The 21817-nt window shown below is 38.7% G+C and overlaps 3 protein-coding genes and 1 long non-coding RNA gene across 4 annotated transcripts; 2 read left to right on the top strand and 2 right to left on the bottom strand.

Annotated features, from left to right (window-relative positions):
• Positions 1-14: 14 nt before the first annotated feature.
• On the top strand, positions 15-12575 carry prorp (protein only RNase P catalytic subunit). Its single transcript, XM_056767772.1, has 7 exons — positions 15-1406; positions 1489-1536; positions 1923-2055; positions 7144-7251; positions 10822-10970; positions 11471-11666; positions 11749-12575. Exons 1-7 carry the CDS (start codon positions 412-414, stop codon positions 11878-11880), a joined length of 1761 nt encoding a protein of 586 aa, XP_056623750.1. The 5' UTR covers positions 15-411; the 3' UTR covers positions 11881-12575.
• On the bottom strand, positions 1684-10827 carry LOC130436810 (uncharacterized). Its single transcript, XR_008909111.1, has 3 exons — positions 9270-10827; positions 1897-1989; positions 1684-1814 (listed from the first exon to the last, which is right to left on the bottom strand). It is a non-coding gene; the product is annotated as an uncharacterized LOC130436810 (long non-coding RNA).
• A 759-nt stretch (positions 12576-13334) lies between the features above and the next one.
• Positions 13335-16430, top strand: psma6a (proteasome 20S subunit alpha 6a). The gene is made up of 7 exons (XM_056767773.1): positions 13335-13501; positions 14386-14480; positions 14643-14724; positions 14843-14998; positions 15428-15606; positions 15697-15791; positions 16239-16430. Exons 1-7 carry the CDS (start codon positions 13426-13428, stop codon positions 16294-16296), a joined length of 741 nt encoding a protein of 246 aa, XP_056623751.1. The 5' UTR covers positions 13335-13425; the 3' UTR covers positions 16297-16430.
• A 1847-nt stretch (positions 16431-18277) lies between these two features.
• On the bottom strand, positions 18278-20759 carry nfkbiab (nuclear factor of kappa light polypeptide gene enhancer in B-cells inhibitor, alpha b). Its single transcript, XM_056767697.1, has 6 exons — positions 20377-20759; positions 19639-19744; positions 19356-19563; positions 19179-19267; positions 18827-19087; positions 18278-18721 (listed from the first exon to the last, which is right to left on the bottom strand). The coding sequence occupies exons 1-6, from the start codon at positions 20742-20744 to the stop codon at positions 18689-18691; spliced, it is 1065 nt and encodes a 354-aa protein (XP_056623675.1). The 5' UTR covers positions 20745-20759; the 3' UTR covers positions 18278-18688.
• Positions 20760-21817: the final 1058 nt, after the last annotated feature.

Genomic DNA, 21817 nt, shown 5'->3' with positions numbered 1-21817 from the left:
AAGCGACACCGGACTCGTGAAACGCTGCTCACACTGACATGTAAATGCTTTCTGTTTAGGTTTTGACTGTTTAATTTTACCAGATCATGTAAGTTATATGTTTTTGTTCAGATGGCCGATAATTGTATTATGTCAAAATACAATTGTATTTTATTTTTTTCTCGTGCGTTTATCAGTCTCAATCAGAAAAGAATGACATTTAGAGGATGAGTTACTGAAAATTCAACTTTATACGTGTCAATGCTAGACAGACAAACTATCACTTTATATACTTATTCAGCTTGTTGGTTGTGTTTGTATTTACCACTTTGAAGTAATTGAAATAACAGAGCAATGACCTTTTGAGACAAGTCATTTATTATTGTATATACAGTTATTTTTGTTGAGAGTTAATAAGATTCAGACAGGTCAATGGGGTCTCTTGTGATGTTAAACTCAAAGACTTGTGCAAAACATTTTTGCACGTGGGTTGGCAGTCATGTATTCATCAGACCTGCTTGGGCTGGTTCTCCAAAATGTAAAATTTTGCACACTGTCAGAGTTATCACTGAGCCAAAGTTTCACAGCACAAAGGGAGATAACCATGCACAATCGAACAACAGAACTCCTAAAGAACAAGGTTTAACTTTGAGAGCAAAACCTGCATTCCCCAATTCAGTATTCACAGCTGGCACAGCCAGAAGAACAGCCGAATATCTAAAAAGGCGAGCTGGGCCGGATGCAGAAGGACCGTCAAATAATACCTCTGAGAGACGAAGAGGGTCTTCAAAGGTCGCCGTCCCTCCTTATCCACTGAGCACATTGGAATGGGCAAAACTAAAAGAGGCTTCCACGAAACCCGATCGCTTCGCTATACAAATGATGGAGGGACTTCTAGTATCCAGAGCAGATGTTGACATTGCCAAATCTCTCTTGTCCTACGAGGCTCTGGAAAACGGCACCTTGCCCTACGAGCTCCTGTTGAGGTACCTCACGCTGTGTGTCATGGGAGGGCATCACTCTGAGGTTTTTGACACTTATGACATCATGAGGTCTTGCTTTAAGACGCTGGACACCGGAGCATCTTCCCTTTTTGTAAAAGGTTTCAGCCAAACGGATCGCTGGAGGGAGGCTCTCGTCGTGTTGGAGGGGATGAAAAAGGCCCTCCTGCCGTCTCCAGGAAACTACGGTGATATCATCGCTGGAGCAGCTCGTCACGGTGATACAGACACAAGCTGGATGCTGTACGACGAGCTTCTGGATAAAGGTCTCCCTCCGCATAAGGACACCTGGCAGTGTCTGTTTCAGAGTGGCATCGATGTGCATGAACATGAAGACAAGCTCCTTTCTATTCTGTCATATATGAGAGATAATCAGATTTACCCAGAGGAGCCGCTGGTTAAAACTATTAAAGCATGGTTTGAGAGGTAATTGTTTGGATTTAAATTTTTATTATGAGTTTTTAGTCTTTCGGATCGTTAATTTTAACCGTTTTTTTTCTGTCTGCAGTTTACCAGATCAAAATTGGAGTGGGAAATTTTCATCTGTGGCCCCTAGGTATTCATTTTTTTCTTTTCACAATACATAAGGTGTTGTTGCAGGTAGTGCACAGGTGAAGGGTTGATATCAGGCCCTGGGTGGGTCAGGGTGTGACAGAACCTAGACAAAACAAATCGGTCACCTTATATTCATCCTCACCTTGTTTGAAACCTGTATATGACTCTTTCTCCTGTAGAACACTTTAAGAAAAGTCTCGGTGGTTTGTGTCCATACAGTGGAAATTAATGGAGGCCGATGTCGAGCTTGCCATCATTCTTCAAAATATCTTATATGTTCTGCAGAAGCAAAAAAATCATAAAGATTTGAACTGACATGAGAGAAAACTTTAAGTATTTAAAAATTATTTTTGCAAATTACCTAGCTGGCAATATCTTGTGTTTTAGTGGAGAGTGCAAAGGTTGCAAAGCACCGCTGGAATCCATTCAGCTGACCAAGGAAGAGTATGCCCAGCTGAAAGATAGAGTGATGAAGGATGTGATAGAGGGAAAGGACATCTTCAACAAAACCACTCCAGAGGTCTGTCTCTTACATCTCTTTAACACAGCAATTGACAAATGCAGTTTCTTCTTGACTCCACTAGATGGCGATATTGTCAAACACCTTGAATTCATCTACACATGCTCCTTACCATATACAAAGTGTCATACTTGGTTTCTTATTTGTAATAATCTAAATTAATAATAAACATTGATAAAAAATAATAAAAACATTCATTTATTGGCATAAATAAATAAAACAATCTAATACAAGGAATGTTTTTATAATAACTTTTGTAAGAAAGTTGAACCCAACTGGCCTGATTTCTCAACTCTTTTAGATACATTTCCCAATGGAGACTTAAAGTATCTAAGGCCGACAAAAAAAGATTAATTTTGTCATGTAAGACCAAACCAGCAGCATGCTGCAGCTACGTGATGAGCAGATTGGGTATCCATCCAGGATTAGATGTTCCTTGCAGTTTTAAGTTCTCCGTCGAATGGAGACTGCCCCTAAATTAGAGGATGTTGTTGTCTGGAGGGCTGCTTTTTCTGGCTGTGGGATCTATGGATGTCAAAAGCATGTGATCCTCCACATTTAGATATGATGTAGGGGCTTTCCAACACATGTGTCTGCGGGTCCCCCAGTTTAGAAAGCTTGTGAATGCTGTCCAACCATAGACACAGGGTCACGAGGCAAACATCTCTGAAATTCCATGTGCCAGAGAGAATAGTCACGTCTGTTTGCAAAGCCCATTCTCACTTGTCACATGTGCATATGACTTCCAAGCACTGTTTCGTAAAGGGACATTTTTATAACTCTTGGAAAAACAAAGTGCTCCGCATGGCCATCTTGCACATGATCGACTTTGAGACGCAGTTATTGCCCGGGCACATATGTGCTGTCGTAAAGCAGCACAATGGGCTTTTACATTTCACTCTTCAGAAGCCTCTCACATGAGTGACCCTGGAAAGTCCCCGTTGCTTCTGTCTGCACCTCTGCATGGACTCCAGCCCCTGCCATCGACGCCGCAGCGCTTTATGAAGTGAAACCAGCGCAGGCCAGTTACACCCGCGCTCAATGCTCTGCAGAAGTGTTTAACAGCCCTTGGCTTTGTATGCAGACGATTTGCATTTCAAAGATAAAACACACAATTGTGCTGGTTTTGGGTGGGTGAGATGAAATGGCAGTGTGACAGCAAAGCTTTAATAATATGTTTACGTATAACGTCAGTACATGTGAAAAAGAAGAGACCATTCCAAATGATCATTTAAGCAGCATTCGAGATTATTATGGATATTTCAATCCAGCGTCTGTTGAATTACAACAAAATCAAACATCAGGAGTGACAAAGTTATCCAACACCACATGAAAGCATGACAAGTCACATGAAAACTGTGATGAAAATAAGGTTATTACTTAAAAAAAAAAATTTTGAACTCTGAAAAATGACTGTTGCTTAAAAATGAATATAAACTTGTTTTCTTTGCAGCATTTGAGATCTGAAATAATACAGAGCGCCTTTTTTTGTTATTTCGACCTGTTTCTCCAGTTTTTATTTTCTGCACATTAATGTGTATATTTGTCGTTTGTAATAAATATTGTTAGTAGTTAACAGAATGAACAAAGTGAAAGGATACCTATAAATAGTAAATTCAGAAAAACAGGAAATCATTTTGAAATGGTCTCTTCTTTTTTCCACGCCTCTATATAAATATATACACATGTGTGTTTTTTTATCAATTGCTCATTGACACTTCAGGGGATCGGTCGGGGGGTTTTAAATGCGGTCAGCGTGTTTATGCATCTATTTTAACGCTTTGGCTCAGTAATTCAAGTAAAACGTGAAGATTATCATTTCAAAAGTCCCTTCTTCCAGGTTTAACATACGGGAGATTCAGGTGGAGTTTGAGGCGAGCCTGTTTTTCCCGTTTCACGAGCGTGCCATCCGAATTCATCCTAACCAGGAAAAGTACAGTCCTAACCAGATGCGCTTTCATGAACGTCTGCCGTGGGGCACAATGTGGTTTCTACGAATTCCTGCTCCTACTAATCATTACTTTGGCTGCCTTTGACCTTATTGGAATTTCATGCACGCTTTTAACTGCGCAAGTGCTTTTGAGAGTTTAGGAAGTGCCTGTTTTAGTTTATTTTGCAGTTCACATGCCGAAAATCACTCCACGGCTGCACGAGGCTGTTTCGATTGTTTCCTCCAAAAGCCATTGTGAATGACCGAGAAAGAACAAGTACACAAAGATCACAGACAGATCTAGATGGAACTTGTTTTCAACGTGCATATTCCCTGGCACACCCATTCTAGTACACAAAGTTCTCCAAGTTCTCCAAGGAAAAACACACACTTTGTAAACGACCGTCGCGGTTGAGATTTGAGTTGTGCATTGTTATGCCATAATATGGGATATTGTTTTGAATTCCATGATGTGAGCGCAAACCTTATCCAAGTGCTCGAACTCGTACAGTCTACCACCTACCACTAACCCCCCCTACCAAAACCGAGAAGGAATTCCCCAAATATTCAGGCCCCTTCCCCCCTCCGACCATGCTTTGCTTTCATCCCTCCCCCACTCATCCTCCGGACGTAGTTTAAATTTTAAGACTTTGAGCAAACTAGTCCGTCATTTGCTCACAGTTATGATGTTCTGCATGGATTCGTACTTTTATGTGACGGAAGTGAGAAGTTTGACAGAACGTTGAAGCGAAACGGGGACTTCTTACTCAATAACGTCTTATATAACATCTCCTGTTTCCTCCTATTTCATGGAAGAAAGTCATACGGGTTTGCAGCCACAAGAGCTGTTCACCCAGTTCTTTATGATAACAAAATGTTCGTTTTTAGGTGCGCTGTGCCTTTAAATGCATTTCACACATGCAAAGTAGTTGCAATCAAACGTTTCTTATCAGATGTTTTTGCAATCGTTTTTAGTGTTGTGTGATGATAGGTCTTTGCATAGAGTGTCAGGTCTTCTCGCGCTTGAAGCAGAACCGAAAACTTCAGTTTTAAGCATTGTGTCCAGGAAAACACCTATTTGATGGAGGTTTGTTTACGTGCTTTTGCTTTGAGAAAGAAAGCAGTGAGCTCCAATGTAGGCCTGCCTGTCTTTTTCGATCGCACCTCAGTAATCTGCTTATGTTTAGTGCAGTAAAAGCTACTTTCTTTAATAACACCCTGAGGACAGACAGGTGAAGGAGTCGCTCGGATCCAGCTGAAAATTCCCCTGAGATGTTTACACGCGCTGCCAAGAAAAAGAATAGAGAGTGAGAAGGATGTTCTTTTGCCACCTGAATTGCAAGAGACCCTCAATGTGTTAAGCAAACACAAGTGTTTATTTATAGTTAGTCTAAGTGCCGTTGGTCTTTTAAGTCGTTCCATATTAAGAGCAGAATGCAGTTTTTAAGAGCAGTGTTGTTTTTAAACTGCCTACTGTGCACTTGGTTGTTTTCCTCTTGTGCAATGTGCTTGACAACATCAAAGTGAGGAAGTGCAGAGAAGACCCCTGCAACAAGCTATTACAAAAGACAACTTCTACTTTCGATCTTTGAACAAGTTATACTCAAAGCTTCATGTAGAATGTAGTTTACTGCTGTTGATTTCAAGAAATGACAGAACCTGCTTTTTGCAAACCCCTTTTATGCCTGGTATCAAGATTTTACCGTATACAGAAGTGGACAAAAGTGGTTAAATGTACTATTTAAATAGGATAGTTCACTTAAAAATGAAATTTCTGAAATCATTTATTCACCCTCAAGTTGTTTCACTTTATACATTTGTTCGGTTGAACAAAGAATGAAATTTGGGGAGTTTTTTGGCAACTGACATTTACATTTAGTCATTTAGCAGACCCTTTTATCCAAAGAGACTTCAGGGAGGCATAAGCGATATATCATACAGAAGCAATAATACAATAGGTGCTAATACAAAGTAACTAGTTTCAACAAAAGCTAGACCAATACCTGTTGAGAAAATCCTACCGTAGTAGGAAAAAATGTTTTTTTTTTGTTCTGTTTGATACAAAATTTGATATTTTGAGAGGAATTGAGGAAGGCAAAAAATTCTGGGGCACACTTTTTTCAAATGGTAGTCAATGATGTCCCCAAAATGTCAGTTGCTATCATTCTTCCAAATATCTTTCTTTGCGTTTAACCAAACAAAGAAATTCATACCGGTTTCATGACAGGATTTTCATTTTTGGGCTGAACTGTCCCTTTTAAAGATGTATTAAACATTTTGTATGTGTGTTGCATAGTTGTGCTCAAAACTTTGAGAATAATTTAAGGAAACATTTTTGTGTAAAGAAATATTAAAACTTGAATTATTATAGACAACATTTTTCCAAACTAAATCGCTCCCTACACTTGTTGAACGAATATAACAATGAAAAGTCATTTTCAGTTCAAATATATTTGTAGTGTATACGTTTCTGAAATTTTCTGGGAACCCGTTGCCACCTTCGAGAGGCCCCATGGGGGTCCCCGGACCCCAGTTTGAAAACCCCTGCAATAGAGGATCAACAATGTATTAATAAATTGTAGCTAATGTAGTCTTGTGAGCTTTTTTTTGGAATAAAACCCATTTTTATTGATATATTGGAGTTATCAGATAAACATCAGATATTTGTCTTCAACAAGCCTAGTGAGTTCTCCATTTTGTATATTCATATTCTGAAACTGAGGGCATTAAATGCAAATATTGGACAATTATGCCCATCACTTTTGGCCACTACTTTAAAGATACTCTATTTGCAGTTTATTTAAATGACTATTTCTTTAACCTGGCTTACACAGCAAAATGTCTGTTTTTGTGTAAATGATGTTATGTTCTTATTGTATTGTCATTGCATTTACTAGCATCAAGTCAAAGGTTGTTTTATTGATGAATCACAACATTATATTGCCATTATTCAGAATTTAAAAAGGCTTATCATTTGTTTCCTTAGTTCAAGCAGCGATAAGTAAAATCACTAAACTGCATTGTTGTCTGACACTGAACAGAATGACTCACAATCAGATCTCAGTCATGTGCTGCTATTCATATATAGCTTCCATATGATTTCTTTATTGTTTGCATCCACAATTCCATGAATAACCAGATGTTTGTGTTCTGTACAGGAGCTGGAAAGCTTTAAGAGCTTTGTGAAACGAAGACCTCCATTTGACCTTGTAATCGACGGTCTTAATGTGGCTAACACTACACCCAAAGCTGCCCACTCTGAAACGGTGAGTGACGGGTGACAACCGTTTGGATGTTCCAAAAAAAGGCCTGGTGGGCCAGTGGTTTTTAGGTGACCTTTTAAACCAGTTATCTGGCTAGACAGTCTACCTACCCTGATTTAAATCGTGTTATTACACGGCTCGTTGGAATGGTTGATTCTGATTGGCCAGTCGCGACCTTTGCAGGTTCGTTATTCGCAGATAACAAGCTCTCAAAACTAATAACACAGGTTTTTTTGACAAATTGAATGTAATAACATGTGTGACATAATATTTACAAACCAAATTGCCTGTTCGTGACATTTTAACGTGTTTTCTAACCGAAAGCTGGGCAACAAAAATCTGTCTGTATCTTAAACAAGTTTGTTTACTTTTATGCTGGAGTGTTCAACCTAACTTTAAGACTCTATATGGTGGTTTCCGGTATTAAGACTAGTCCTATACTAAATTAAATGTTTTAACTGTCTAAACTGAAAACAATTTGCACTAACATATCTTTAAATTCAGTGCCATTGTTTTGCCTCCAAATGCACACCAGAAATGTTTTTTAAGACGTTTTTGTCAAAACTACCTGAAGGTCCTAATTTAACTAAGGCCTAGTCCTGGTTTGATCGAATCCATGTCCAGGAAACCACCTCTGTCAGTTGATCTTTAGAGGTCAAACAAAATGTGATGCTGTGCCATGGGTTGCACAAGGGGGCGATGTTGAGCGTACTTCTCATTGTTTATGTTTGATGCATATGAAAGGTTGAAGCACAAGCCCCTATCTCTGATAGTTTCCAACCATCTACTTAAGACCCCCTAACCCATAAACCCACAGTTACTCATACCAAAATGGGGAGAGATTAATATCCTTGTAATATTACACAATATTACGCATATGTGTCAGACATCAGCCCTCCTACACACTTTAATACGTGGCACCTTGAACCGACCTGAAGAATCTGTTCCTTCCTCAGCTTCTCTTAAGTAAAACACTAAAGAAGATATTTTGAGAAATGTTACTGTGCTTTTGTGTCCACACAATAAAAGTCAATGTGGGGGTCAGTGTTGTTTGTGTACGTACATTCCTCAAAATACCTTCTTGTGGGTTCTGCAGGAAAAGGTTTGGAATGACATTAGGATGACTAAATGGTAAAAAATGTCATCTGTGGTTGAAATAATCATTTATCGTGATATGGAAAAGTACTTTTGACTTGAAATTAGCCATATGACACTTATGATTTGTCAAATGTATATTTTTCAGTGCATATAGTGATGTCAGTCTACAGACCAGCAGAAGCATTTGCATTACCCATAATCTGTTGTAATAGACATAGGGGATTTTTGCAAACAGTTTAACTGTTTTATAAATGTTATCCACACCCGCCCAACACGCCCCATAATCACCCATTGACTCAATATCAATGGCATTTCAGCGAAAATAGAGGACACCTCGTCGCCACCTTGGACTTATTAGGTTCTCTTTGCATTCTGAACAGTTCTGAGACATTGAGCTTCAAAGTTTCTGCTATCCAACTGGATAAAACGTATTTTAGTTTTCCCAAAAAAGTCTTCGAATGTACACAATAATGTAAATAAGTTACATTAAACATCTATTAAATGTTACCGTGCATTCTGTTGTAATAAGTAAACTTTCTTAAACTCCAATGAAATCCCTTTGCCTTCTGCCCATTCATATCATACATTATTACCACCGTACCGCTTGTACAGCAGCAGGGGATTTACACTCATTTTGTTGTGACTAAACCTAGTATTTTAAGTTCAGCATGTGCCTTTTGTGGTCAAGTTTATATTTAGCGATAACATTTACTCTACTTCCTGGCTAACTGGTGCCCTCGATGAAACACAATTAAGCGCCTTTCTCTGCAAACACGAGCATAAAAATTGAAACCTATCTAGATGCCCTGTAACCGAAATGCATGCAGGACGCAGAGGAACGTGATATGGAATGTAAATGAGCTAGTTTAACAAGGGAAATCTTCTCTTTATCTAGAAGTGCTTAAACAAAGGTTATTACTTACAGGGCATGAGGTGTGATTGTGAAAAGGCACAGCATTGTTTTCGGGGCTTTCCACAGTAAGAGCACATGTGTGGCTCACTGTCCACTTCCTTATCATGAATAAGCAGAAAATGAATACACCTGCAGTTCTGCAGGCAGCACTTCCTTGTGTCTGAAATAAAAAAGAAGGGATACACGATAGACTGGAAATCGATCTTTGCATATTCAAACTGTAAAAGATTGACATTGCGGTAATTGACAGGTTGGCTATATATTTAGAGTGTTGTGCGGATGTATCATTAGATAATACAATTTTAATTACGAAAAGTGGACAAAATGAACCTAAACCTAACTAGCAGACCCAGATGGGCCTTACATCGTACTTTGTTTGTTGTGTATAGGATGTATTATAAGTATTCATTTATTTTTATGTGTGATATAATGGTAAGACTTTACAATAAGGTTTTATCTGTTACATTACACAGCTCGTTGGGATGCTTGATTCTGATTGGCCAGTGGCGACATTTGCAGGTTCTTTATTCCCAGATAACAACCTCTCAAAACGAATAAAACACTGTAACCCGGATGCAGCAAATCGTTTTGACAGGTTTTTTGACAAATTAAATATAAATGTCTTTTTATAACATATTGCCTGTTCCTTTCTGACCTTCAAAATAAAAAGTAAACAGCTTTTCCTCGCGGAAGGCATGCAATTCAGTTAAAATGATCTAATAAAATATTTCACGTTTCATTTCCAGTTTTGCGATAACAACCGGCTGCCTGCACATTTCCCTTATTAAACTACATTAGTTGACATGAACTAACACTGAACAATACTTTAGCAGCATTTATTCGTCTTAATTAATGTTAATTTGAACATTCATTAGCACGTTTTTAATTCAAAAGTTGTAGATGTTAACATAAGTTAATGCACCATGAACACAAAACAAACAAAGAATAATAAATGCTGTAATACATATGTTTCTGCTTGTTTGTTCATGTTATCTAATGTTAACTAATGAATGAGACCTCAAAGTGATGCGGTTCTAGATATTAGAAAACACCTTTGTATAATAAAATAACCTTCAAAAACTGCATTAGAAATAATCTTCTCATATAAAGCCAATGCAATGAATGCGTATGTTCTTAATTCTGAACTACTTGCAGAAGTTAATTTTAGCACACAGTTGGTTGTAACCTTTAACTAACATGCTTATGTTCTTTACTGGCTTTGTAAATCGGGTGGTATCGGAAAAACAACTTCCTGTCTAATCAGGAAACTCCCCCTCTCATGGTCTCTGCGTAAGTGGGCGCCACAGAAGTAGGTTATAACAATGTGAGCAAAAATAATTTCCCTACAGCTGACTCGCTCATGGCCTCTAATTCATCAGTAATGCCAAGGGAAATTCCTCCAAAAAGGTTCTGACAGATGCGGCTCACTTCCTAGAGAACACGGATAATGAACAGTTATCTTTCATTCATTTTTAAAAAATCATGAATGACCCCATTTATGTCTAATGTTGGGGTGGAAACCGTGAAAGGTCACAGAGGGTGTGTGTGTGTTGTCTCCGCAGTTGCTAGAAGTTATCTCGGAACTGAAACAGCAGGGTCTGAACATCTTGGTCCTTGGTAGGAAGCACATGCTACGACCTTCCTGGAACTGGGACAGACAAAACATGAACAAGATCAAGCAGAAAGCTCACTGCTTCTTCACAGAGAACATGTTAGTGTCATACTTTTTTCCACTCATGCACATACTTCCCAAACCTAGTCAGCTGGTCTCACAAAGTGGTCTAAAAGGCATAGGTCGCATGATTAGACACCCTTCTAAGATGCTTTCTTTTGGCCAGATTCTAAAGCAGCGTACATCTTTAACAGAGACGACAATCCCAGAATGCATTGCAACAAGCTCAGTGGGCCAAGACCCACCAAGATGCTCAGTACTATACATCTTAGTCTTTGTTGTATTATGTCATTAGTTTACTATAATACTAAGTTTCACATCAGGAATGTGAACAGCAAGCACACTGTACTTGCTGTCTATATAGGGGATTTAAAACCTGTCACCAATGAGATTTCGTATCAGTTTGCATGCTGCAGCTCACGTCTTAAATGTGTTCCTGACGCACAAACCGATTGCTTCCCCTCTCTGCTCGAGATAATGACTTCATTCCCTGAGCATTTTAATAGTGTGCTGTTTCTTATCCTGGATAACTGCCACAGATCTGAGGACGACCCGTTTCTGCTGTATGCTACTTTGCACTCGGGCGACCACTGTCAGTTTCTCAGTCGCGATCTGATGAGAGATCACAAGGCCTGCTTTCCAGACAGCGTCACCAGACGCCTCTTCTTCAAGTGGCAACGTGGTCATCAGTTGGTAATCAGTCATTACATCCCAGGAAAACGGGTCCAGTTTCAGGTAGGTTTAGGATTGGGGGATTTCCAACTGTTGATGAAGGTTTTAAAGAACTGAAGTGAGGTCATTTGATGATGTTTTTCAGAGGAATGACACTTACGACACCATCGTACAGACGACTGGCCGCTCCTGGCACATTCCGTACGATGAGATCGGAGGGAATCGAGCTACGTATGAAGTGCCTCAGAATTGGCTCTGTCTTACTCGAGAACATTAAGGGTTTGGTTCGGTACACTAAGCCTAAGTATGCAAAATGTGTAAAAAATTAATAAATATGTGTGTAAACAAAAAAAATTTAAATGCATTTTATAAAAAATGTCCTTTGGTTTCTTCTTTATTGTAACTTTTTTTTCAGTTGGCCTATATTTTGTATTTTTAATATTTGTTTCTTATATATGATTTATATTTATATCAGGAACAGTGCTTTTTATATTGTAGCATTTAATAGTTTGACATTGGCTTAAAGTAACCTCAAAGATTCCTGTAGGAACATTCACTAAAACACTCATGCGAGGACTTTCCCTGACTTTGCATTATGTTTCGCATTTACATTTCTAAAAGAAGATTATTTTGCACAACAATTAAAAGACTGACACGAAACTAATTATATATCTGGGATTAAACAAACACTCCTTCATGAAATTTGACAGATACGTGCTAGTCATATGAATTAACCCATTACGGGATTAAAGGATTCTGCGTAGACATGGCAACAATGTTAGATTGTTTTTACATATATTAAGGCTATTGTTCATCATAGATAAATAAAAAATCTTATTCTTACTACAAATGTCACAATTCAAATTTGGTCACTAAGAGGCAAGAGCTATAGTAAGTATTCAAAAATGATTTTAAATGGTATTTGATTGATACATGTATTCTGTGGCTTCAAATAAAACAGATAAATGTTTAGTTTGTGTGAAAATAAATATAGAATAAAATATAAAATGTTTTTTAAACTGGGGCATTTCAGACTATGGGTCAAGACCCACTTGTGGGGACACAGAGGGATGTGGTAGGTTGTGGAACGTCACGCTGCTTTTGCGAGGAATGACTCAAATAAAAAACTGCTGAGTCCAGTTATTGACTTGCAATGACAAAAGTTTTGATATTTTAGCATCAAATAGTTTGGTTAAAATGTATTCATTAAATTACACGAAAGTGTATGTTGAAAGAGAACACGTGTTCGTAATCCCAAAAATATTTTTGAGATTCTCAAAATGGATTAGATCTGTAGGCGGGTTTTAGAAAAAAGTTTGAAAACTGCAGTTTAAAATTGTAAATTAATGTATTTTGGAAAAAATTTACTTTAAACCCTAATAAAGAAATGTATACATTTCTGTTTTTTATATGCAAACAGTCTATGAGGAGAATGAATAATGAATAATTTTTTTCAGAGATAAAATTAGCAAATAATGCATAGAATGTGTCTATAATACAATATCATCAGGGTACCCTACATAAGAAGAATTTATATTAACGTAAAATTATAATAATAAAAAAAAACAGAAAAAATTATGTGAGTGTAAGATATTTAATTATATATCATTTGCAAAATATAAGGAAAGAAAGAAAAAAGAAAGAAAAAGGGAGTAAGACCCAGAGTAACCCCATGAGCGCCTCACAAAATCACGTAAGTGCGACGCGTCACATCACCCGGACGTGAAACTTGAAGCCAGTGTTATCACTTCCGCTGTCAAACAGAGCAGTCTGTTTAGATCTGTTTACAAACTTCAGCTTTAAACAGTAAATCCCTCACAATATGTCCCGAGGATCGAGTGCAGGTTTTGATCGACACATCACCATCTTCTCTCCTGAGGGGAGACTCTATCAAGTCGGTGGGTTGAGATGAAAGTGTTGCTTAATGGAAGCGAAAGAATAAATGCTCAGTCATTTTCCTCCGTGGTCTGTCTGTAGTTTAAGGATTCGTGCAGTGTTCTCGATTTAATTAAAAATATCCTAACATAACACGTGATTGGACGTTATGTGAAAATGAATTGACGTTTTAATATTATTTTGAGCGAATGTGACAGGTTTCACTTGTGAATGACTGGCAAACTCCGATGTGTTCATAACGATGTGCATGCCATTCATTTTCGCTTTACAATTATGTGGTTTACTGCAAGGAACTGTTTCGTATATTCATATACTTTGCAATGCTCATATTTAGTCCATAGTGTATCATTTATTCTTTAATTGTGATAATATAATAGTGAATGACTCGACCTAGAGACACATACACACACAAAGCATGGTTATTTGACTTCAGTAAAAATTCTGTTTATTAAAATCAAATAAAAATGGCCTCAAGAAATAAATTGAAATAAGTTAAGGCACTTAAATTATAAAAATAAACAAAATACAAATAAATGAATCTTATATAGCAAAACGTAAATGACATTGTTCTATAACAAAATCTTAAGAATTGTGTTATAAAGCTAATAAAGCTAATTTAAAATATGAATAAAACGAAGTAAAACTAACAACAAAACTAAAATAACTCTGAAAAATCAGATTTTATAATCTAGAGCTTTGTGGTAGCAGCACATGTGTTCTAAAATGTATACTTTGGATGCATGCAGGTCGCTTTGGATAAAAAGCATCTGAATTCACAAATGTTAAAGCATTTTAACTGCTATATATAAAGTTTTCTGTGATGGAGATGAGCCATTGTTAATTGTGTGGACACATGATGGTTGACTTTGTGTTTTATTTTCTGTAGAATATGCATTCAAGGCCATAAACCAAGGAGGTCTCACATCAGTAGCTGTCCGAGGGAAAGACTGCGCAGTTGTCATTACTCAAAGGAAAGTTCCAGTAAGTCTGCTTTTTCTTGGGGATACATATGGATTATATTGCAGTGTATCATATTTCTACTGTTAAATTTGAATAAGCATATCAACACGTTCCTTCTTTCATCAATACATGTTTTTTACTCAATAATGTTTAAAATCTTTTCCTTGTTTATCTTCTCTTTAGGATAAGCTTCTCGATGCATCCACCGTTACTCATTTATTCAGAATAACAGAAAACATTGGCTGTGTGATGTCGGGCATGACGGGTAAACTGCTATTTCCCAGCTGAAATTTCGTTTTAAATGTCTGCATTATCTGTATAGTGTAATGTTAAACTACGTTTTGTTTTACACCACATGAGATGTATTGTGTGTCTCTCTGTAGCCGACAGCAGGTCTCAGGTGCAGAGAGCGCGGTATGAGGCGGCTAACTGGAAATATAAATACGGCTATGAGATCCCGGTAGACATGCTGTGTAAGCGCATCGCTGACATCTCACAGGTGTACACGCAGAACGCCGAGATGAGACCGCTGGGTTGCTGTAAGTGTACAGATTTATATGGTGTACATAAGTGAGATTGTGGAAGAATTATAAATGTTTCTGTAAAATGCACATGCACAAGAATAGAATTGTAGTGAGTCAATCCGAAACAAACCTGAATTCCTGTTCATTGTTGAAATGCTATTGATAGTTTAAAGGGATACTTCACCAAAAGTTAAAATACTGTCATCATTTATTTCCCCTCATGTTGTTCAAAACCTGTATATTGACTCTTTCTTCTATGGAAGTCAAAAGATATCTTGAGAAAGTCAATGGGGTCACTTACCTATATCAAAATAGATATTTTTCTGTTCTTCAGAAGAAGTTGTCATACAGGTTTAGGATTGCAAAAAGCTAGGAAAATAATAATAATGTAGCAATGTTCATTTTTGGGTGAAATACCTCTTTAATGTTGTTATTTCCTCTCAGGTATGATTGTGGTCGGAGTCGATGAGGAGCTGGGGCCACAAGTCTACAAGTGTGACCCCGCAGGCTACTACTGTGGCTTCAAGGCCACGTCTGCCGGGGTGAAACAAACAGAAGCCACAAGCTTCCTGGAGAAGAAAGTAAAGAAGAAATTGGATTGGACCTTTGCCCAAACAGTAGAGGTATCACCGACTTATATTTGCTGCCTTTTGTTTATCATTTTAAACTGTTATCTCGTATTGACCAGTCTCTTGCTTCTTTCATCCTCATAGACTGCAATAAGCTGCTTGACTACAGTTCTGGCAATCGACTTCAAACCGTCAGAGCTGGAGATCGGGGTTGTGACCACAGAAGATCCCAAGTTCAGGTGAGCTAACATGTTTTTTTTATACAGAACAGGATACAGTCTTTACATGCCACAATGAGCAGTAGAGTAAACCACCAAACCGGAGCCTATAAATAGAGGAAATCCCCACTTTTAGAAACCAGTTCTAAGCAGGTGCTTTCATGCTATATATGGTTATCACAGGGTTATTTACATTTACATTTAGACATTTAGCAGACGCTTTTATCCAAAGCGACTTACAAAGAGTATAGCAGCAATAAGCGATAGTTCATACAGGAGCCATTATACATTAGGTGCCAATACAAAGTTACTGGTTTCAACAAAAGCTAGACCACTACCTGTTGAGAGAAAGGGTTAGTGTATCTTTTTTTTTTTAAACAGGTTTATTTAACCTGTTTACACCTTTTTTTGTTGAAAAAGGTAGAATGCACATAAAGTTTTCAATACTTCTATTTCTATCTTTTTCAGAATTTTGTCAGAGTCTGAGATCGACACCCACCTTATGTCCCTCACTGAACGAGACTGAGAATCTCTATGTTGGTCTTGTGACATGTTTAAGAATAACTACCATATGCCCTCATTGTTCAGGTCAATGGATGTTTTTTGCTGTTTATTTAGCTTTTTTCCTGCAACAGAAAAATAAAAACATGTTTTTGGAAACCGTGTTGATTCTTATTACATATTGTTATCTGTTGATAAACCTGGTGCAAATGATTTTAAAGATTTTTTTCATTTTCCAAGCCTCATATTAGTCCAAACCAATGACTTTCCTCAGTAGAGCACAACGATTTTTCAAAGATGATTTAAAGTAAATGATTATCAGTCTGCTCCTTTTGAAGTCCTCTGGCTTTATGTAACTCCAAGGCCACATGGACTACTTTTTATAGTGTGTATATAGTTCGCTATATGCTGTTGTGTAATAACAAAATGTATTCAATCTTATTTTCATTTATTGTAAGTGCTATTTTAAAAGGAACAGTTCATGCAAAAATGAATCCTTGTAACCAAGCAGTTCTTGGCCACTAGTGACTATCACACAATTACATTATATATTTCCTTGTTCTGATGGACACAAAATAAGATATTTGGAAGAATGTAGGAAATTAACCTGTTCGGGGGCACTTTCGACTACTATCGTCATTTTTCCTACTCTGGTAGTCAATGGTGGACAAGAACTGTTTGGTATCAAGCCAATATCTTTCTCTGTGTTCGTCAGAAAAATTACTGTATACAGATTTGGAACAACTTGAGGGCGAGTAAATGATGACGCAATTTTAAGTTTTTGGGAGAATGTTCCTAGGCGATGTTTTACTATTCGAAACTTTGCTTTAACTATTTCTCATTCAGAGATAGTGCTTTTAGCATGAAGATGTCTCGATTTTCATCATTTATGGTAAATGAATCACGTTCAGTCTGGTCAAATCTGGTTTTCACACGCTCCCTAAAGATGTAAATGATTTCCTAAACTCTCACTACGGAATCCCCTCTAGACATCATATTTGCATAGACGTGATGTTCGCTTCACAGCACTCTGCCATTTCTGAGATGGCAAACAAGAGCCGGATTTTTTCTATTGCAAGCCTCCTGTCATTTCTCAGATCAGGCTGAATCATACGAGGCTCTCGTGAGCCCTTAAGTTACAGGACCCGTAAAGCCCCTGTGTGTCCTAACTAGACTCCAACAGTCCGCAGCGATTAGAAAGAGAACATTATGAATAAGTCATTTGGATGTCGCATTGCTTTAAGAAATCTCTTGGGGACCAAAGACCGTTCACAATGTTAAAAAGTCGCAGAGTCTGGAATCACGTTCGGAAATAAAACAAGGTTAAACTGAAGGTGGAGTCCCTTGTTGGGTTCTCAGGTTTGTATTCAAATCAGAAAAACCACACACACGTCTTGACTTTACAGTAAAATGCCAGACTGCGAAATATGGTGTCACATGCGACAACTGAACTGAATGACTAGTGGGTTCATTCTTGATTTTGAAAGTTTGGAAATTTTGAAGGAGTTTCAATTTACGTTGTTGGCATGGGGTCAACATGATCTGAATGAAATTTGAAATGAGTGTGAGGCTTCGGGGCAATTAAGCGCCACGCTTGTGGAAAACCATTAAAGTCTTGCCTGGCATTTGAAAGTCTTGAAATTAGAACGAGGAACAAAATGTTAAAATGTCAGTACACCATTTTGAAAGAATGAAAATACACCAGGCACTTTCTAAGAATTTTGTGCTTGTCATCCTCAAAAATGTGGGTAAATTGTGTAATTATTTACCGTAATAAATTCTTCATAACATAGCATTGCGCAACCGCACAACGTTTCTTATTTATGGAATACAGGAAGTCGGGGACTTTCGGCATTGCCAATTTTATCTGAATGGTCTTTCCAGCACAGGAAATTCCACTGTACTCAGCTGAGGAAATAGAGTACAAACTGTTCGCTCGGTGACAAAAGGATATCTTACTTCCCCTCCTTCTCAGTTCACACGCCTTTCCAAAGAAACACACCAAGTGAAGTTGTCAAGGTTTTAATTTAACGCACGTTATGTCTTTCTACAACAGGAAAACTTTTCAACGTATGTACACATTTACATGTTGTTATAAAAATAAATCTGTCTGTATACACAATATTTTACACATCACAGTACAATAGACATACAGCTGCTGATTTGAACTGGAGTTACATTCCAACACAGAGCCAAAGGTACATTTGTTGGCTTCCGTCCAGTGTTCCTCTAAGATGGTCTGGTGATACACCCACAAATAACCTTCTTTTCCTGGGCTCTGTCTAGATCAGTCTTTCGCTTGAACCGCCGACGAACCACCGTTTGCGAGCTTCGCTGTGAATGCGTTCCCGTGCACCTCGAGCGAGAACTGTCCTGCTTCTCATTTCACGTAAATCTGGAAGTCCTTCAGCACATTCCTACTGCCCCATTACTTTGATATCGTCGTACATCTGTGAACAAATGACAAGACGACCATTAAGTATCAATTATAAAGTCATTTTATACAGTAAAGACGAAAGACAAGGTATGTGTGATTATACACGTGTTATGCACACCTCGCCATCATCCGAGTCTTCACAATATTCATCGCTGTCCTCTGACTCACTATCTGGAAGTTTCCGTAAGTGTGATGCGGTGAGCTCATACAGGGCTTTCTGGATGTCTCCGTTGGTCCGGCCGTAGGTCAGGTGATAAGGCGTGTGACCACCGTACGTTAAACTGTTAACGTCAGCACCTTTGCTGACTAGAAGCCGAACTAACTCAAAGTTCTGCAGGTCGACGGCTAAGTGAAGGGCGGTTCGGCCGTTACACTGTTCCTGTTTGAAGAAAAATGGAAACATATTTAGCCGTCTGGTTTCGCTATGTAGTTAAACGTTGCAGATGTGAATCACTAGATCCCGTTTTTACCTGTGCATTGACGTCTGCGCCAAGCTGGATAAGGTTTTCGACTAATGACAGGTAACCTTGGGTGGCAACCACATGTATGCATTTCTGACCTGTGGGGTAAAAATACAACCGAATTAGATCAGAAATACCAACTCAATGTCGGCCGAGGTGAAGGAACGTACACCAAAAAATATTTACCGTTAAAGTTCGGTGTCTGTAAGATGGCTGGTAGCTGTTGTGGGCAGCCTTGTGTTAGGAGACTGAAGCAGGTCATAGAGCCCATTCTGCAGGCGATGTGAAGGGCGGTGTTTCCGTGGTCATCCACCAGGGATGCGTCGCAGCTGGATTTAAGTAACCGGTCTACTATAAGGGGCTGCTCTGTGATGACGGCCAAATGCAGGGCGGTCTGAAAAAATAATGCATTTTTAGTTTGCGGTATAAAGATCACTTCCACATTTGTGTATTTGGAAGATCGCTATACCTGTCTTTGGTTGTTCTGTATGTTGAGGAAGGCTCCGCCTTTGGATAAATCAATGATCTTCAATGCAGCATCCTGGGCCTCGTGTATGACACTAAGGTGCAGATACCTTTAAAATAAAAAGAGATGTGTGAGAAACAACAAATGCGTGAGATTTGTTCTTCAAAAAAGCAACAACTCTGGTGTGCAGACGTTTTCTTCCTAGTAGGGACATGCGCGTCAGACTGTCTGGCACGCGGCCCGGGACTTTCCGAGATCGCCCGGCTCCGCCCACACAGACGCGACGCCTGAGGAAGCCGCGCCCACATTTATGTAACGCCAGAGTACAGTCCGTTCTGAAGCAGCGCTCCTGTTTACATAAAGCCCATTATTGCATTACGGGCGAACGCGCATGCGCGCAACTGACCTCGAATGGAATGGGCTTTAACTGCTTAGGACCAAACCATTTCAGAATGTGCACAATGCTAAACACCTTTAAGTTATAAGCCACAAATATATACAAAGTCCAATCATAATAAATTGTAATAGAGTCATGCAAATAAAAAAAATGTATGATGAAAAACCCTTCAAACAGGGTTTCGGTTTTTGCATTAAACTACTACGCGCTTCAGACACCAAACAAGGCCCGAACACACACAGTATCTGCACACCAAAGCTGTTTTATTCCCGTGCACCAAACACACGCAGTAAAACGTCCCCAAATGCACAACAAAAATTGTTTAAAACTATCAAAGCACGTACGTGTCTCCGTCCTCAGTGAAATATTTCATCCAGGGCTCGTCAACGTCCTCCTGCCTCTCGCCGTCCACTTTCAAGCGATCGAACGCGCTCTCCACATCCGCGTATTCATCCTCTTTGAGCGAATCCAAACCGCTGTCGAGACGGTCGTCGGTGCTCGCGAGCATCTTCCCTGCTTTAGAGTCGCGGCCATCGCCATTATAATCCATTTGATTCGTTTTATTGCTTCGATACAAATCCACTTCGCGTGTGTCGTGTCTGTCGCGCTTCTGTACTTTGACAGAGACTCGCACAACACAAGTACTAAAGGACGGCGAGGAGTGGGCGGAGCTAAGCTCAGGGTGGGGGATTTCCACGATTGTCGCCTGCATTGTGTTGACTGGGAATTATTCGAGGCAGGAGTTTGGGGAAATTTTCTCCCCTTCATTAAATAGACTATCAGTAATACTGAAAGCCTGTCTATTCAATCTGTCAAATATTCCAGTGATATGGGGCAAAAATGCACAGACGTGCGTTCAATGCAAAAACGGTGTATTTTTGTAGATTGCCTTTTGTGGGCTTTAAAATAATTCATAATGTTTCGCAGAAGTATACTGTCACATGCATGCACATGCAATGCTTTACATTTATCTCCATAAAAGATGCATATATACAAATGGTCCACGTATTCTGTGTACACAAATTAATGAAGGTGATGGAAAATGAGTGCAAAATCTGATCATCCGTGTCATCCCTGAAATGTTTCAATGAGAATCAGTGACAGCATGGAAATCTGATCTCTGCTACATTGTTACACTGGGTGAACTGACCTACAAACAGTGAAGAATCCTACATTTTTATCCCCATTATAGATTTGTTTTATCTTACTTTTTGTTTATTTCTGGGTTATATTAAAGAATTGAATGTGTTCTCAGACTATTGGACCCCAGGTTGTAAAGAAACGAACCAAATAGCACATTTTTACCACCGTAACAATAAAAGAGATCATAGGGCAAGTATATACGTTTTTTCAACAAGAATGAATACATTAAAGTCAAGGAAGTAGACTGCATGGTGCCGATGTGTAAGTGTTTCCTCATAATCTCAAGATTGGGAAACTCCTTTGTGTATTTCGGATTGCTTGAGTTTGCCCACAATGGTATTTACTCAAAGGAAGCACAAAAAATACATAACTTTTACTCAACACCCATGTGTACACTCCGAAAACTCAACAGCATAGTTACAGTAACCATGCACGGTAAACCCTGAGGGCAGAGGATGTTCCTCAAAAACGCAACCCTACAGAATTCCCATGGGGAACTAATTGATATCGTGTAAAATGATCAGCTTGGCCTAGAACATGTTTTGTTAATGATACAAAGAATTCAATTTAAGCATCACCAGCACAGATTCAGTCAATAATGAGTGACCCAAAATGTACAACAATGCAATCTGAAATAGTCGC

Source organism: Triplophysa dalaica, chromosome 15 (genome assembly GCF_015846415.1).
Source record: "Triplophysa dalaica isolate WHDGS20190420 chromosome 15, ASM1584641v1, whole genome shotgun sequence".
NCBI classification, from domain to species: Eukaryota; Metazoa; Chordata; class Actinopteri; order Cypriniformes; family Nemacheilidae; genus Triplophysa; species Triplophysa dalaica.
The sequence above is the reverse complement of the archived record's forward strand: the minus strand, read 5'-3'. Positions and strand labels throughout refer to the sequence as shown.